Raw genomic sequence first — 18171 nt, 5'->3', positions numbered from 1 at the left:
CTGCCTGCCCTGGAATCACAGCAGCTCCATCCCAAAGACTTGGTCTGTCCATCATGACCTCCTACCCTGAATTGATTCCCTTCTTGACACAACCTTGCTCGACAGATAGGTCAGGAAGGAGAAGATGGGACTGATGGAGTTTAGAGGGCAGTGTGAGAAAGAGGGGAGATATATTCTTGGACCCGGAGGATGGCATATCAGGACTTGCCCAAGGCAAGAAGTTCACCCTTCTCCCTTTCTGGCCTGCTGGAAAACCTCTCTGAGATCTCACCCTTAATATCTTGTCTGATCACCACTAAATCTTCTAATGAGCCAGATCTCTCCAGGCTGATGTAGAAAAATTATAGGAATGTGAGCTTTTCCTCTCTTCCCTGTTTTTCTGTAGAAACAATTTCCATGTGTGCTCTTACGCAGACAGCAGTGGCAGCCAGATTGCTGTTTTAGAAAGTTTATCACACCTGCAGTAATTTCTAAAAACACAAAACTGTCCGTTGGAATACAGCAAAACCAACAGTTTTCATGATCACTCTGGCAGCACGTTTTACTGTTTGCTAAAGGATTTGACTTCGGGGAAACGCTGCTCACCTCTCACACTGCCGGTTTTCTCCCCTCTCCCTGCTGCACAAGAGTCATTTTCTGATCCTTTCCTTTAAGCCCCTTTGCTTTTTTTAGGCAACTTCCAGATATCTGATACAGTATATAATGAGGAATTAGGTTCCATTACACGAAGGCTTAACCTTCTCGAAAAGCATTCAGCGCTTGCCAGGAGTCATCAATATTTAACAGCTGTTGTTATTATGAAATACTTCATAGGGTAATGCGGCTCGTCTGCTCGCACGCAAGGGTTTGAACGGGCGCCAGGCCCCTGTCAGAGCCGCCGGGAGATTGACGGGCGGCGAGGCTTGCGTGACAGCGGGGCTGGGGTTAGTCAGCAGCCTGCCTCCTCCGCAGCAGGGACTTCTCCTCCCCCTCGCCTCCCCTTCAAAAGGGCTCCTCAGGACGGGGAAGCGGGGGGCAGGGGCTGGGGTCTCAGTGGGGGAGAGGTGGCCCCACCAGCTTCACGCAAGGGCTGCGGGGAGAGGAGGGCTGCTGGGTGGTGGCATCCCTTTGGTGCCGCTCTTGCATTTGGGGGAAAAATGGATGAGGCTCTTTGGGGAAGGGAAGGAGTGGTTCTGAAAGAAAGAGGGGTTGGGATCTGGAAAGCAAACAGTTCGGTTTGTACCTTAAATAAATGTCATGCTGTACTCAAGAAACTTCAAAGGGCAGTCAGATTTCAAAGCATCTCTTAAGAAGAAGCAGACTGAGAAAACCGCTAAGTTGGGAAGAAAAACTTTGCATTATTGTTAGCATAATTTCATCTGGTGTTCCAGTAGCCTCCACAACAAGAGTGAGCACCACACATCTTTTATTCAGAGGACGCATTTTGGTGCTCATTTCTTTCTCAAAGCGTTTGTGCAACCTGTATGTTGTAGCATTTCAGAGTGCAAACATTTCTTTTATATTGTTCGCAATGTATAATAACTGTCCTTTGCATTGAGTATTTTTTAATTTCAGTGTGCATCTAATGAGTGCTGTCCTTATCGTCACTCAGTGTTGTCTGTAACACAGCAAGAGGAAATAGACCATTTCAGTTCATGGCTGTAGGTTTGTTAAGCAGAATTGCTCCTACGGAGTGTTTCCTAGTTGTTTTGTTTTGTTTTCTTAGCATTCAGGGTAACGCGCATAGCGGATTCTTCCTGCAGCTCAAAGATCCAGGAAGAAAGACCTGGTTTTCACTTCCTTTCAACTAACAGTCACCAAAAGTAATAGTTGTATTCATAAAGCATTGTCTTTGAACCTGCAAGCTAGATTGGGATATTTTCATCTGACCATTTTAAGAAACAATTTGTCCCCTGGGCATCTCTAGAGAGAAATGGTCTCACTGGGACTGCTTGTAGAAAGGCTTGAAACTGATATGCCTGCATCATACCAAGTCTGAAGAAGACAGTACCGTCCCCTTCTTACACCCCAAATGAAGCCAGGCAAGCAACAGCATCCCTTCACCACCCATTTTCCTCCTGTGCTGTTGCTTGTTGCAGGTAACCTGAGGAGTAGGAGGACCCTGGGATGGCTTGGGGTACAGTTTGACCATGCATTAGCTTATTACAGAGCTTAGCTCAGCAGGTAATTTTTCTGATTGTTTTCTGAAGAACGATGGTTGTGCCTGTGTAGGAAGAGGTACAGAAACACTTGGGGGAATGTAATCCTATGGGTTTAAATAGCATAGTTTTATGAGAGTCCTGAAATTTCCATCCCTCTGAACTAAAGAGTGTTCTGCAATGAATAAATGTTCTGTTATTTCTGGGGGAAAGGGAATGGCTGGTTTCATGATACTTCTATAGACTTTAAAGTGTCAGGCAGCTTTTCTCTTCTTTATAATGTTCCAGATTTGATTTTCAAGCCAAGGGGTTTGCAAATTTAGATAGCAATGTTTGTATCAGAACTGGAGGCTCACAAGAGATCTCAGCTTTTTACAGTGTTCTGGGGAGAGACAGTGCAGCTGTGAAGGGCTCAGCAGCATTGCTTGAGACAGTCCTATATTCCATTCAGCCAAATTCATCATCCCTTTTGTGGACTTTTTTCCTCACATTAATTTGCTGTTAAATCTAACTCTACATTATTTTTTCCATTTCCCCTCCTTTCACTTCTTTTAGATCAGAAATTGGAACAATGTCCTCAGATCTTTGACCTTTCCTTCAGGAAATCGTATTGGCCATTTTTCTTAACTTTTTTGCCCTCTTTTTCTTCCTCCTCCTTGCCCCCTTCCCCCCATCCTGTGTATTTCAACAGCGTTGTCCTTCTGTAGGACCAAGCATTTCCAAACTTGTGGACTTTTAATCTTGCCTGGGATTGCACCATGCTCACTAGATGGCATGACCTTGCAAAACTGTCGGCCCTAGTACTTGTATATGTTGTATTTATCACCCTATGGTATCAATACGCTCATTCATCTTCTTTGGCAGAACAGCTCCATCTTCTGTTTTATTTTGTGTTCTGGAAGTGCAGGCTGGATAAGTTACACTCAGAAAAATGTCTCTGCTGTTCCTGCTTCCCATCTCTTTGCCAGTTTGCAACCTAGTAGGTGAGCACCCTACACTGAATTGCTGACAGTTCCCTCTCCCATAGAAAGCAGTCCAAGGCTCCATAAAGCTAAAATTTTCCTTTTCTTTTTTCCCCCACAGCCAGCAGCATTCGTCAGGCTGCCTGCAATATCAGTTTCTTGATATATGGGAACTCCAGCAGGCAGAGGTTTTCCCCTCAGGTCACTGAGTCATCCTTTGCTGTTTGTTATTTTTTAACTTTCCAGTTTGCTTCTCCCTGCCTACTAGAGACAGTACTCCTGCATTCTCCAGCCTTTCGTTTGTTTTCATTGTTGTAGGCGTCACCTTTGCTCCAGAGGGCCACCATTTTGTGTACTGTCTAAGCCTGATCACAGCTCTCTTGGCATCAGGGCCCTCACTATTAAGCCACGAGTCATAACCAAAACTTACTTTCCACCAGTTCTCCCACTTGATTCTTGGTGGTGACAGGAGTATCGTTAGGCTGCTCTGTTTCCTTTTCCCTATTTTTCTGCCCAGTCAGGTAATATCTTGCAATTTCCACTCCTCACCCCGTCATGTCTTGCTTTTCCTCCTCCTCATCCATTTTGGGGATTTGCATGGTCTTCTGCCTTTCTTGCTCTGCTTTTTCCAGATGACAGGCTGTCACCAGCAGCAGTATCTCCTCTGAGCTGTCACTGCAGTATCAGCCAAGCCCTGGGTGGATTAATAGGTTATTTCCAGCACAGGGAGGCAGAACAAGACTGAACATTGAGTAGTGGCTCTGCTGCCTCAGGTGCGAGGAACAAACATCCCTGTCTCTGAGGATCTCCCGCTTCTTGACACAAAGGGTGTCGTTCGTCTTTGACGGTGCACTGGGTCTCCTTGCAGCCCAGGCCAGTGAGTAGGGTATGTTATGAAACGGATGTGTGTGGCCTAACATACGGGTAACTCTATCTGGCAAAATAACATTAAAATACTTTCCATTTGGAGAGGGAATTTATAGTAGCCAGACGAGCGGCGGAACAAACATCCCTTGTGCTTCTGCTGCTGTGTTTGTGTGAGCCTGAAGGCTAACAAACAGGCAGGGAGCTCTGGCCCACTCAGGCGGGTAAAGTAATACTTTCCACTAACGATGAAGTTAGAACTGGTGGAATTTTCACAGCACCAAGAGAACGCATTAAAAAAAAAAATAAACCTTCATTTCCTTTCACCCCTCCCTGTTTGCCCTTTAACCTGCACAAAAACTGCAAACCACCATGTCAGTAATTACAAAAACATCTTTTCTGAGGGGGGAAACTCTGGAAGAGGCTATTGGAATAGGGACTAGGCTTTTAAAAATTATTGTCATGAGTGTCCATATGTCTGTTCTTATGGAGAGCCGTAGCAGCAGGCTTGGTCAGTCGGGGGAAAAAAAGCACAACCTTTTCCAGTTAATTCAAAAAGTATACCAAAATGAAAATGCAGATTGAAAAATCTGTATATCCTGTTCATCGCAGCCTAGCTTTCAAGTCTGAAATCACAAAATTGTTTTGGCTGGAAAACATGAGTAGGGATCTGTTTTAGGCAGCTTGGGATTTTCCTGATGTGTTTTCCCATGCCCAGGGGAGGGATTTATTACATCTAATTATACATTTGAGATGATTGCTCTGGGGTAATGACCGACATTATCACTGCCGGCAAATATTTACAATGTAAGCTAAAAACCATCACGAATATTCAGTCGATATGGTTTTGCGTTGCCATCATCTGTTGTAGGACACTAATATATCTTGCAACAGTCCCTCACCAGGCTGTTGGATTGAAAAGGGGCTCTTGTGCAGCTCTTTGGAAAGGAAGTGACTCCATTTTGATCGTATCCTCAGCCATTTGCAACAAATGTTATTCAAGCCATTCACTTTTTCTTAATTTGATATCTTACTAAAAACTTAAATCCCACTGTCATGACTTTTAGCAACAAGCTCAGCAGCATTAGAGGCTTTCTGGCTGTCTCCCCTTCTTATTCTGATTCGGTATAAACTATTCCTGACTGTTTAAACCTCCTTTTTTTTTTTTTATTTTTTGTATTATTAACTATCTCTGGCTGTGGCTGCTCCAGCTCTCCTTTAGCTGGAAGGGACAATGTGTATCAAATGTCCCAGCTAATCTCACTGGTATGCTCTGCTCTCTCATTCTCTCCATGAGAAGGCGAGCAAACAGAAAACTGAATCTCTGTTTCATACCAGGATTTTCATGTGACCCATCTCTGGGATGGGGCAGTAAGGGTAAAGCTGACTCCTTAACTGTTACTGACCAAATGGTATAGAGAGGTTTCTGTAGTACCCCCTAGGTGATGAAGAAGCCCAATGAATCAAGTGATGTCAGCCTTCCCAGAAATCCTTCTATTGTCCCCAGAAGTAGGTCTATTTTTCAGGGATTTTTCTCTGGGATATATAAATACTTCAATCTGACTATTCAAAGATATTTCAGATCAAACAATGATAATCTATGTGCAGGAAGAACACCAATTTTGACTCATACAAAGGTTTTTATTATTATTAGGAAAAATATATGCAATTTTAATCTATAGTGAGAGATTTTCAGGAATTTCATGAGTAAAAACAAACTTTAAACCTCTCTTTAAAAACGAAACAGTTTAAGAACATTCCCTTTAATCTTACAATCAGGCTCAGACTCATAGAAGTGAATAGGGTAAAGTGAGATGAAAATAATCTGATGCCAAGAAGGTCAGCACTGAAAATAAGAAACTTATTTCAGATGCTTGTCCTCTGAGCAACATAAGCATTTCTTTACATTGTCATAATACATATTTTTATAAACAAAACAATACATATTTTTATAAACAAAACAACTTGCTAACTTTCTTTTATTTCTTTCCTGTGGGTTTTGGTTTTTGCTTCATGTAGAGTACACTAATGGAAAAAATATGTTCAATAAAAACTGTGATAGATATTTCATATAAAAAACATCTGGACGGCCAAATATGTATCTATCTCCCTCACAGCAAAAGAAAGTTGTCAGTAACTGAGATCCAGACCACAAAGACAGTAACTACCAATTAAATCAATGCATGTTAAGTGCCTAAATATAAATTTTAGTCTAGCGGCCCTTATCATTACCATTTCTAAATTGATAATAACTCTTTCCAACAGCCATTCAAGAAAAGCACTTTAAGAAGCAAGTTGGCCAAATAATAAAAGAAGACAATGCATCTAACAACACTGCTGTACAAGAAGGTGGACTTCTACTAGAAGTGAGTGAAAAAACGCTATCTTTTTCTGGCTCGAATTTCTTTGGTTTGATCATATATTCAGGTTGATGGCTTGTGACAACTTTGAACAAATGACCAGTCTTGGTGTGAATCATTCAAGAATCACACTTGTGAGAGCTTCTTGCAAGAGCAAAACTGACAGTTGTGATAGCCCCGCTCAGCCTCTGCTTGGGAATTTGTACCGTACCTTGCACCCCCACATCCTTGAAATTACCTGTGAACTCCAGTGAGTCAGTTCACAGTTCCTTTTCACCTGGAGTGATAGCAGAGGTTTATTTTACTTGGCCCATATTCTGAGGGTGCCAACAGGACCTTGTCTGGTTTCTGATCTGCGTTAAGATTATTCTGGGCTATTTTGATTTATCCTACTTCCTCAGATCTGTGCTCTGAGGGAAGCTGTGTGTGCAGAAGTTTTTCCTTCTATGTATTTTTATCCCCTTTAGGATGACTTTATGCTGGCAGAGCAGCATAAAGGGGCCATACTGTTATTGAGAATTGGATCCATTAATCTGGATGAAGAATTAATACTGTTGTGAACTACTGAACCAGCTAGAGCACAACAGTCCATCCCAGATACATCTGCATTTCAAGCACATGATGTAATAATGCCTTTTGTACACTGAGGTCCTTGGAAATTCCTGTGTGATGAAGACTACATATGCATAGTTGTTTTGGATAGGATAATATTCATGGTTTAAAAATTGTGTTTTAATGACAGCTCTGAGATACGAGTAAATGTAAATGAAATAGTAGTCTCCAGCAAAGAAATGCTGTATACTATTAAAAAAAAAAAAAAAGACTTTTTATCATGGAATCTAAATCATAACTCATTCAAGTCTATGGAATGGAAACTGCCACCCTGCTTTCCTTCCTCTTAATACTTTAGAAGATTTTAATTCTGTATTTCAAAGCGAATAACACAGAGGCATCTGATTAGTGTCCTGGTTTCATCTGGGACAGAGTTAATTTTCTTCCTAGTAGCTGGTATAGTGCTGTGTTTTGGATTCAGCCGGCGAAGAATGTTGATAACGCACTGATGTTTTGGTTGTTGCCAAACAATATTTGTACCAAGTCAAGGACTTTTCAGCAAGAAGGCTGCAGGTGCACAAGAAGCTGGGAGGGTCTACAACCAGGACAGCTGATCCAGGCTGGCCAAACGGGTATTGAGTACCATGTCACGTCATGCTCAGTATATAAACTGGAGTTGGCTTGAGGGCAAATACTGCTGCTCAGGAACTGACAGGCTATTGGTGCGTGAGTGGTGAGCAATTGCATTGTGCATCACTTGCATCACTTGTTTTGCATATTCTATTATTATTATTGTTGTTATAATTATTATTTTCCCTTCCATTTTTTTTTTCCTATTAAACTATTCTTATCTCAACCCAAGACTTTTTTTACCTTTCCCTTCTTTCCAGTCTTTCCCTGTCCCACTGGGAGGGGTGAGCAAGCAGCTGCGTGGTCCTTGTTGGTGGCTGGGGTTCAACTAACGACATTAGTTATTGCTAGTGCAAAAATGAGATGTTTGGCTGTCAGGTATTATTTGCAATCATTTCCATTCTCAGTGAATAAGGAGTACAGGGTGTACAATATATTATAAATATGGTGATGATCTAATTTTTAATGAGGGTTTCCTAACTTCAGTCTTTGTTTTGTTTGGTGTATATTACTTGTCCACAAGTTATAATCATTAATGATCTTCAAAGAGTAGCCCTACTGCTACGAGCGCATGGAGAGAACCATTTTGAATATATGAAAGAGATTTTATCCTGGATCATATTTAATGTGTATCATTAACTAGATGATTAATTGCATGTTAATATGAATGTATTCACCAGACTTCATTTATGGGCATGCCTGACCTAGAATAAGAGGGTGAATTTTTGTTAGGCTGGTCTGGGAATGTTCCATGGGCACTGAGTTTGGCGCAGATGCTCATTCAGTGGCCAGTGCATGTGAAGAAAAGTGGGGTTTTTTTTGTTGTTCAACCAAATTCACCATGTTGGTTATTAGAGAATGTGGGGTTTTAACTAAAGAGACAAATTTGTGATTCCTTCCAAGGAGAAGCAAACAATCTTGCTGGTGGTTGCCGCTCTTTGTATATCGACTTGTGAATCTGTCCACTTTATTGGTTCTCAAAAGATATTGTTTACCTGTCAAAAGCTGCTTTCCTTCTCACGATACCACCTTGCACTGTGCAACTTCTCCCACGTCCTTTTATAATACAAACCAGAATAATCTGAATCACCAAAATATGTGTGAATAATACTGTCCCTGGCTGCAATGTTAATGGAAAACCAGGGATCATTGCATTTTTTTTCTTAGTTGGTATGAGCACTGTGCTCTATGTATAGCTAGAAATACGAAAAAACAAGAACCCTAATTACTGGTAAATAATGTATCTGGAACTCTAGATTCTTGGAACAATGCAGTACTTCCCCTTTCAGCTTCAAAGAAAACAATGGAATTAGTCTGTCTTGAAAGTATGTTTAAAATGTTTTTATTTTTAAAGCCCTCTGCCACAACATGTGTTTTATATTTAAGAGTTTATAGATATTTTTTACGGCTATAATCAAATAACTTTCATCAGCAATCATAGAATAAACAATGATACCAGTTTATCAAAGACTTTTTAGTGGAGCACAGTAGGTATCTAGATAAATAATTTCTTCCAGTGTTTTAAGATCACTTCTGGATAAGAGAGCCTTTCTTGCCATCTTTGTTTCCCTTTGGAGGGAAGACAGACAAAGCCCTAAGAACCAAAGTCCAACGTTATTAACAGGCTTTTTCAGTATACCCCATTCTTGCAAACTTTGCTTTTCTTGGAGACTTCAGACTCCAACTGTTTGCTGCACTAATGATTTTTAACTTTGCACTTTCAAAATGTTTTCCAAGACAGGTGGTATTGGAAGCATTGTGCCACATGCCTTCTGGCAGAGAAGGGTCACATCCAGTTTCTGAAGCTTGTTACTTCATACTTAAAGAACAGTGGGCCAAACCCGTAACCAGAAAAGTGGGAAAATAAATTGTATTGGCAGTTAATAAATCCCAGCAGAATTTATGGGGTGATGGGGTGGAGAAACACAATAAAATGGTGAGCTGGAAAAATAAGAATGAATCACTGGCGGGTATCTAGGCAATAGCCTTGATCGCAATAATAATCTCACGGCTGTTGGCCACCTCCTGCTCTTCCCCTCAGTTATGTTGCACTCACAATCTCAAGTCTAGTCTCACAGTCTACACTGCTGTGCAGGTAATTCCTCATCTCAAATGCATGTGTAATTTTCACGTGTTACACTATCCTATTGGAAGAACTGTGGAGTCTCCTTCTCTGGAGACATTCAAAACCCGCCTGGACATGTTCCTGTGTGACCTCACCTAGGCGTTCCTGCTCCAGCAGGGGGATTGGACTAGATGACCTTTTGAGGTCGCTTCCAATCCCAAACATACTGTGATACTGTGAACTAAATGTCTGTGGTTGAGGGGGAGGCCCTGTGTGGATTTGTTTTCTCAAAGACATGCAGTCAGGCCATGGCCCCATCATCACCACTGACACTGCTTCTTGCGTAATCATCACCCATATACTAAGCAGCACACTCCTAAAATTATCACGTGGACTTTATTGACCACCTCATAGTTGCTCCTGCAGTTTTTCTGCTTGTTCTGGAAGAATCATGGATGTACAAATTTCTGTCTCAACACTTGCTGCTGAAGGAGATGTCTTGATGGTCTTTCTTTCCTTCTTTATTACGTCTGTTGGTCTTTTATTCTGCTGTTGTAGGCTGCAGCATAAGGTTTATGATACCTCTGTCTCCACGTGTACTGGAAATAAGTCTTTTCAGGTGTGAAAATAGTGTTTTATATCCAAAATGTCACAAAAATTAAAAAGAAATCTGGATGATCCAGGCAGCTCCCAAACAGATGCTAATGGAGTAAGGCTGCTTGACTCTGTCACGCCCCATCTCGCCGATGAATACTGATAAAGGCCAGACCTGGCCTCTTTTGTCATTTCTGTGCTCACAGGCAGCTCATGCTCTGTCAGGGAAGGTACATGTTATTTTCAGAATGTTCCAGGCCACCCTTTTGCGCAGTTCACAGGCAGATTTCTACATTTGTCCTGTACCCTTCAGGCTTCAGTGCACAAGAATCACATTTCCATGGTTTTGTCTCATGCTTTACTTCATGGCTGCACTGAAGAAGCCAGTCATCATACTATCCTGGTATTTCTTATTCAGTGATACTGTACATCTACTCTTCCTGAGCAGAGGTAGTTAGCTATGCATGCCTGAGTTATCTTTTTCCCCACTAAAACCAAAAAGGACATATGGTTGAATAGAAAGGTATTGGATTTTGTTGCTATTTCATTATAAAACACGTGCAGGAGAGCAAGAAATGCAAGGGCCTTTCAGGCATACTTTGAATTACATACAAAACAGAGGGGTGGCTGCAGGCTCAACCTGAAAAAAAAAGCTCATAGCCTTTTTTCTCTGTGTACTTCAAAGAGACTCCAGGCTCCCTTACAAAAACCTCGAAAACATTGCTCAGAAGCTGAAACCACCTGCTCTGTCAGTGAGAACATCTGCACCTTCCTGGTTCTGCAGCCCACCCCACCCTTCTGGAGCATCTGGTGGTAACTACAGCAATCTTCATTCATTTTAGCCTGTCAGGAGACTATGCCCAGGAGACCTGTGCATTCAGTGTGTATGCTTAGCAGCAGCCTGCTGAATGCTTTGGAATCTTCTTGTGCGTGTCAAGGAGACTTTGTTTCTTCTGGCCAAACACTGGATAGACCACTTAGCTTTCATCAAGGGCAGAAAAAGCAAATTATTGACATTTTATATGTTAATCTATGGCAAATGTCTTATTCTCCACCCTTCCTAAAGAGTACTACAATTACAACTTAGTTATTTAAAATTTTAGGCGAAGGCTGTCAGATGTCTGGCATCTTAAAAATATCTCAAAATCACAGACATATGGTCTTTTATTTAAAAAAAAGAAAAAAAGAAAAAAATAAAAAAAAGAAATAACTTCTTCAAAATCATGTCTGTCTTCAGAAGTGGAGAAAAACAGCAAAAGCTAGTTTTGGTGGTGCTGCCCTTATTATTCTCTACCGGTATCAATAATCTTAGCTTCATCACATTAACCACTTAATCATCTAAAGCTGGATTTTTCAAACTGAGCTTCTGTGTTTTGTAGGCATGCCTTTATTCTACCATTTAGCAGATGGATTTTGCTGATTTGAGTTGTAACATGACTAGTGAGGCAATTCAGGTATGTAGCTACTGAACCAGCATTTGTGCTTTAAATTGACTGTTGGTGCAAAGTGATGGCATAATCAGGTATAGGCACTTTTTCTCGCAGAAAAGTTCTTTATATATTATTTCTTAAGTCCATCTCACAGATTTGGGCATTATTGTGAATAGGAAGCTTTGGATCTGCTTAGTAGTTCCCACTGAAGTCAGCAAGACATTTTTCATTAGCTTTAATACCAAATAAAGCCCAAGTCTTCTTAATCAAAAACAATGAAAGTCAGACTTTCTAAGTAAAGGATTCAGGACTTCATACAATGCAAGCTTGAAGCATGCTATTTAACATTATGTCATTACCTTAAAAGTAGCTGCAAATAATAAGCTTTCTGGGAGTTACTTTGAAGAGAGAGGTGTATCTGCACATTTTGGCATTGAAAGGTATTTTCAGGTGTCCTCTACTAACAGCTTGAATCAGAGTTCAAGTTTCATTCCAAGGGAATTGGAAAATGATACATTAGAAAACATCCTATTGGTACTGTTCTTCACTTTGCATAAGGAAATAACATAGGAAACCCTTTTCCCACTTGGTTTCCTGTAATTTTTTTAAACTTGTTAGTGTAATTCCACTTCCTTCTTCCAAACTGATTTATGTAATCAGTACTTGATAAAACCGTGCGCTTGAAAAATACACTCCAGTTTAAACTTTAGTCAGAGAGCAAGAGATTTTACTCTTCCTGTTATTTTTTAAATTTAAACTTTGAAAAGTAAATTGGGAGTCAGGCAAAGTGCATGGCTTTTATACAGGGCTATGACCAAGGCTGGACTACAGAAATCAAAAACTAGTAGGGAGGCACTTTTTGATTTATTCTGGTCTTGAATTCCTTTTCACCTTCCAACAGTGCTGTCTCTCTTAGCAAAGTACCTCTAAAGTAAATCCTGTTAGATTTTGATACCATGCTTTACCTTTTAATCTACTGGTTTAAAATGGGGCCATCAAAATAGGCAGTCCTTATAAAGAGCTCATAGTCTCAGTGCTTTTTCTTTTTCTGTTAATACAACTTTTAAAAGTTACTCAAACAACCCTTTTGCCTTTTTTGTTTGTTTGTTTGTTGTTTTCAGACAGGAACCTTTTCCCAGTAATTCAGATGACATGATTTAAGCTGACATTAGTCACTTGGGGTGATTTACAGATAATTCACCCATGGAAAAAAAAAGAGCCATAAATGGGGTCAGGAGTAACTTGCCATTCTATCACATGCATACATTCACTTTCTTCTTGCCAGGCATAGGCAAAACACAAAGGAACATTTCAGAGGCCCCCATCCCTTTTTTTTTTTTTTTCTTTTCAAGTAGGCATATTTCTAAAATCCAGACTTGAAATTTGGCATGGCCACAACTTTGTGCAAAAAATATCCTTTCTGTTGCCCTATAAACACATAATGTTGTCACTTATTCCTTTTTCCCACCCCGCCCCTCTTTTTTTTTTCGCTCTCAAACAAATGTGGACAGAAAAGCCCGTGACCTCCAAATACCATTTGCTCTCTGCTCCAGTCCTTGGTGCTACTGTTACAACTATAGCAATTGCGATGCTGCCACAGCACTGAGGTATCTGAAGTACAAGGCAGTGGCATCCTCCAGTTTGACAAGGAGGCAGAGTAAAAGAAAAAGCTGTGATCTTCTCCCTTCAGGGGGACAAGTGAAGAAAAACGCATTTCAATGGGCAAGAGAGCACGCAGAAATAATGAAAAAAATTGTAGCCACGATTGCCGATACTCACAGTGTATGAGCAGCTTGACCTTTGCCAGGACTTTTGCAAGAGTTCTAAGGAGGGATTTGAAGGAGATAAATCAAGTATCCCTGCAGAGAGTTGAGTGGAGCCTTTTAGCAAAATGGGGAACACCATCAAGTGCTTGTTTTCAAACCTTGCATATGGGTGAGGGTAATGTGTTGGACTAATGGGAGTTAGTACTTAGCTTCTCCAACATGAAATGACAGATCATAATTGGGAGGCGAGCAAGCTGTGAGCAGATCAGAAAATCAGGACAAGCAGCTTATGTTAATGTGATAGAGAAAGGGGAGCCAGGTGCAGCGAGGAGGGACAGTTCACATCCTCTCTGGTTTGCGCTGGCATCAGAAAAGTTGGCTTCCATTTGGTGGGGCAGAAGCAAACCTGCTGTCGTACGGGGATGCCGAGCTGAGAAATTTTCGGTGTAGTAGTGAATGGAGCAGCTGTCCATCTGTGGTGTTAAGGTAAAGAAGCAACAAACTTTGGGTGCAGACCACATGTGAATCCGAATTGAAGCTCGCTGGTGCTCTCTCCAGCCCGTTCATGGCAGCCGGCTCCACCCGAGATCACTTTTCACAGCCCCTTCCTCTGTTTCTGCTCTGGCTATTTTGGTGCCTCTGGAGACGGTCCAGCAGCCACGTGACTTCCTCCCCAACAAAACATATTCTCCCGTTTCAGCTCCGTTAGTTTTGTTTTTTATTTCTTTCTCTTACTGACCTCAGAGATAACCCTTGGCAGCCGTTCTCCCCAATCAGTAGGTTCAATATCTGTATGTGAGCACTGCATCATGTAGATGGACAGGGATTTAGTCTGCTACTAGAACAGGATTTCTTGTGTTCAAGTAATGAAGACAATCATAACACACCGTTCCTTCCATACACATTTCTGCATGAGCATTTGCTTTTGAGGAAGTGTCCTGTTTTTGAAGATGGCAAAGTAATGTATTGTAAATAAAATAAAAAAGAAAAAAAGAAATAGTAATGCCGGTCTGTTATGATAGATAATTGCAATCTTACATGGTTTAACTGGTTTTCAGCTGGCTGAAGCTAAATTATAAATTAGTAACCTAACCTGTATTTACAGCTGACACCTGCTTCCAGTATATTCCTCATTTTCAACTCAGAAAAGCTATTGAACTGTGGCCTTTCTATCTTCTAAGTAAGGTCAAGTGACAAGAATTTTTGCAAGTTAGCAGTGATTTTGTTTTGTGGTTATGAAGGTTTCAAAAGAAAAACTTACATATTTTACTAGAAATATTGAGTACATTTCAATTTTACTTTTTGCCTACCTCAGTTAATAAAACCTGAATATGCTATTTGATGGGTTTGAACTGAAAATAAAACTGTTATTAAAAAACATGGTGCTGACCATTAAATGTACTGTTTCCTATTAGCAAGGGTATAGTATTGATTTGGAGACAGGACAGATAGACACCCTTCAGATAGTTCTGTTCCTGTCCCAAGAACGTCAAGAGAAATCACCATCATTCTGATTTTTAACTGTCCATGACAACTTATGAGTAAAAAAAAGAAAAATGAGAGTTTTTGCATCCCATTGTAGCTGCAGATCTTCCAGGAATTCCTAGCTGCAAAAGCAGAAGATGACAAACAGCAGGCATTTTCACCAACGTGTTTTGCACCTTCTCCCTTCCTCCCAGTACTGCAGTTCTCCCAGAATTCTCCATTAACTGAGACTGGGCTTATTTTAGCAATATGACGACAAATGTCTGCTCAAACTGAATGCAGGGGCTTGCAGAAGAGCCTTGGGGAAGGGTTCATCTAGCCTGTAACTCAGCTTTCTGCAGTTGTTGCTGCAGGTTAGAGGAGTTGTCTCTAACTTTCCATCCTTACCTCTTTCCAGACAATCCATTGTCATCCACTTGATATCTAGATGAGAGGAAGTATTGCTTGCCTCTCAGGGTCAGTGTGACACATTGACAGCAGAATTCACACCTGCTGCCAGTGTGGGACAGCATGTGTTTTATACAGAATACAAAACATGTGCAAGAGGATAACTGGCACAGTAAGACAGTTCCCAGAGTTGAATTCAGGAATGCCACACTCTCTGAAACCCCCAGTGACCTGAAATGGTGTTGAAAAAAGCTGGTTTAGTATATATTATTGAGCAGAATGTGAAGTACAGATTGTTTTGCTCTTATCCCTGAAATAATTCTACAGAAGAAAAACTGATATATAGTGCTAAATAGACAGAAAAATAGTGCCGTGAAATTAGGACATCACATTCTGTTTACAGTATATAGGCTGCAAGACTGTGTCTTTTAGGTTTTGATTCCTTACAGCAAGAGATGACTGCCATTCCTGCTCATTAACTGTTTGCAAGCACAAACAGAAGTCAGCTGTGGTTGGAATACTATGATAACTTCTTCTCTTCAGGACTTGACGCACTTACATGTAAATAACACTAAAAAAAAAAATCCAGACATTTGGTACTTATATATGTCCAATTGTCCAACATGTTGGATAAATATTACTTGAGATTCTTTTCAGTAAGTTGTTTCTGTGGAAGATAATGGGTAATCTTGTTACACTTCTTATTGCAAAGGCTACCTAACTAAATTTATTATTACAAGTGCAGATTAGTGAGCAATTAATGCTTCATTTTGAGTCTTCTTAAATGGAATTAATCAGGCTCTCATTTTCTATATTGAAATTGTTGAAGAGAAGACTGAAAAGCCCAGAGCAGCTGCAGAACTCCGAAAGAATGAAGGGCTGAACTTGCACTGAAGATACGATATTGCCCCAGCTTTGCTTCCATCTGTGAATACAACATCTGCCTTTGAGGAAGTGAAATGAGAAATTGCATAAATCAATATAAAGACGGTTTCTATTTCCAAATGTAGTCCAGGGCATAGTATTTGTGAAAGAGCATTGACAGTATGGTTCTATTACCGGTACAGCACAATTTTAAATTCAACATCATGATTAAAGAGGAGGCTAAAGGAAAAGTTATACAAGATTATGTCAGTGTCCTTTCATGGTAATCGCTAAGGTAAACGACATGTTACTCATCCAAGTACTCACAAGCATATCCAGTAATCATGACACAAATGTCTATGTATTAGTTAATAAAATGTGTATGGAGGGGTTTCTGACAATTTTAGGATTAATGTTTTGAATATTCTTCTTCTTTAGATTACTATGAATAGTCTCCAGCACTTGTATTATGTCTATTAATCTCAGGTAATATGTGTATACTCACAAAATCCTAGTTGGTAATGCAAAGAAGAGAGTAATGGATTTTTTACAATTAGACATGAAACAATCCACCAAAACTTGCCATCAATACCAAGCATTGTGGATGTTAATAATTTGATCTGAAAAAACATGCCATGTAACAAATTTGTAATGAGGTGTTTCATGTCACCCGTGAATTTTGCAGCCACAAAACCTTCCCTAACCAATGTTTAAGCTATCAGTCACTCACACTACTCCACTCTGGATGCATGGTCTGTATTCTCATTTCCAGTGTTCAGTACTTGTGAAAACAATGGGATCCAGTTGGGGTGGGTTCATGCATATGGTAAAGAAGAGAGGCCCAGCCCCAAGGTCTTGACACAGACTAAGCAAGTTTTCTTGCAAAAGCTTAGCTTGGAGGGAAAGAATAAGGGAAAAACCCTACATTTACAGTTTCACATAATGCAATTAAAACAACTTTAAAGGCAAAGTTATTGGTTGTGTCCAATACTTATTACATATCAAGCAAACAAAAAACAACATTGCTGTGGTTTAAAGTGCGTTTACATGTGTGCACACATTACAATCTCACCCTCTAGGGAACTACTATGTTTTCTTGAAAGTTTATAGCTCACAATTACCAGAGACCAATGACTTACATTTTCCTAACTGATTTCCAAGAGGCCAATTTTGTCTGCTGTCTCTTGACGAGCCACAGCATTCCAGCTCCCTCGTTAGACTGAAGACACGTATATAAACAAGCATCTCCAAAGTTGCCCTCATTCCCTGGTGGAAGTGATGGGACACTGAAAAATGGAATAACGAGAAACTTCACCAGCTGAATGGTTCACAATTGTCTGTGTCTTTCAGATGGCACAGCTGTTCCCTCTGACAGTAAATGGGAGTGCCAGGGCTCAAATTCTTCTGGGAATGTGAACGATCTTTGAAAATGTTGCCAGGTTCTGCTCTGGGTAGCACAGCACTAGATGCTGAATTTCCATACTGTCTCTAAGGAACGTGAAGTGATATCCAGGCTCAAGGACATAGGCAGGAACGTGAATTTCATTTTATCTGTGAAAACAAGAAGAGTGGAAGGGGCATAACAATCACATGTATGTATTTCTTTGTATTTGAAAAGCAACATTTCTGCTGTATATGAAAACAAATCAATTAGATCTGACACTTTCCCACTGAAAAGCTTCCCATATAAACCAATGGCTGTAGGCTTCAGCCTGTAGGATTTACTTCCTCCCCTGGCTCAAATGATGGGAATTCATCTTCTGTTTTGTTTCTTTTGCCTGAAAACTAAGCAGTGCACGCAAGCCTTTGATCAAAACTGAATGCTAAAAACAATCCTGCCACTCCCCCTTCGCACGGAATAGTGCTTACTCACAGAAATATTCCTTTTGAAGTTGCTTTGTAGATACCAGAGAAATGCATAAGAGTCCGGAGGGCTAAGAGATACTGTACTTGTCGAGCAAAGGCCATATTCTGATGTCACCAGATATGTTATTTCTGAATAGTCTTTTATGTGGGGTTTTATTTCAGGGTTCTGTAAGAGTCTCATTTTTTTAAATTATTTTTTTTTTGGTTT

General features: G+C 40.5%; 1 protein-coding gene across 1 annotated transcript in view; it reads left to right on the top strand.

Moving 5' to 3' along the window:
* The window catches only part of AHRR (aryl hydrocarbon receptor repressor), a 93808-nt gene that overhangs the window by 50643 nt on the left and 24994 nt on the right, over positions 1-18171 (top strand). Inside the window, exon 4 of the mRNA XM_065052938.1 lies at positions 6230-6330. Within this exon, the coding sequence (XP_064909010.1) occupies positions 6230-6330 (101 nt within the window). The remainder of the gene's footprint in view (positions 1-6229; positions 6331-18171) is intronic.

This window comes from Columba livia, chromosome 2, assembly GCF_036013475.1.
Source record: "Columba livia isolate bColLiv1 breed racing homer chromosome 2, bColLiv1.pat.W.v2, whole genome shotgun sequence".
In the NCBI taxonomy this organism is placed as follows: domain Eukaryota; kingdom Metazoa; phylum Chordata; class Aves; order Columbiformes; family Columbidae; genus Columba; species Columba livia.
This window is presented reverse-complemented; position numbering and strand designations above follow the sequence as displayed.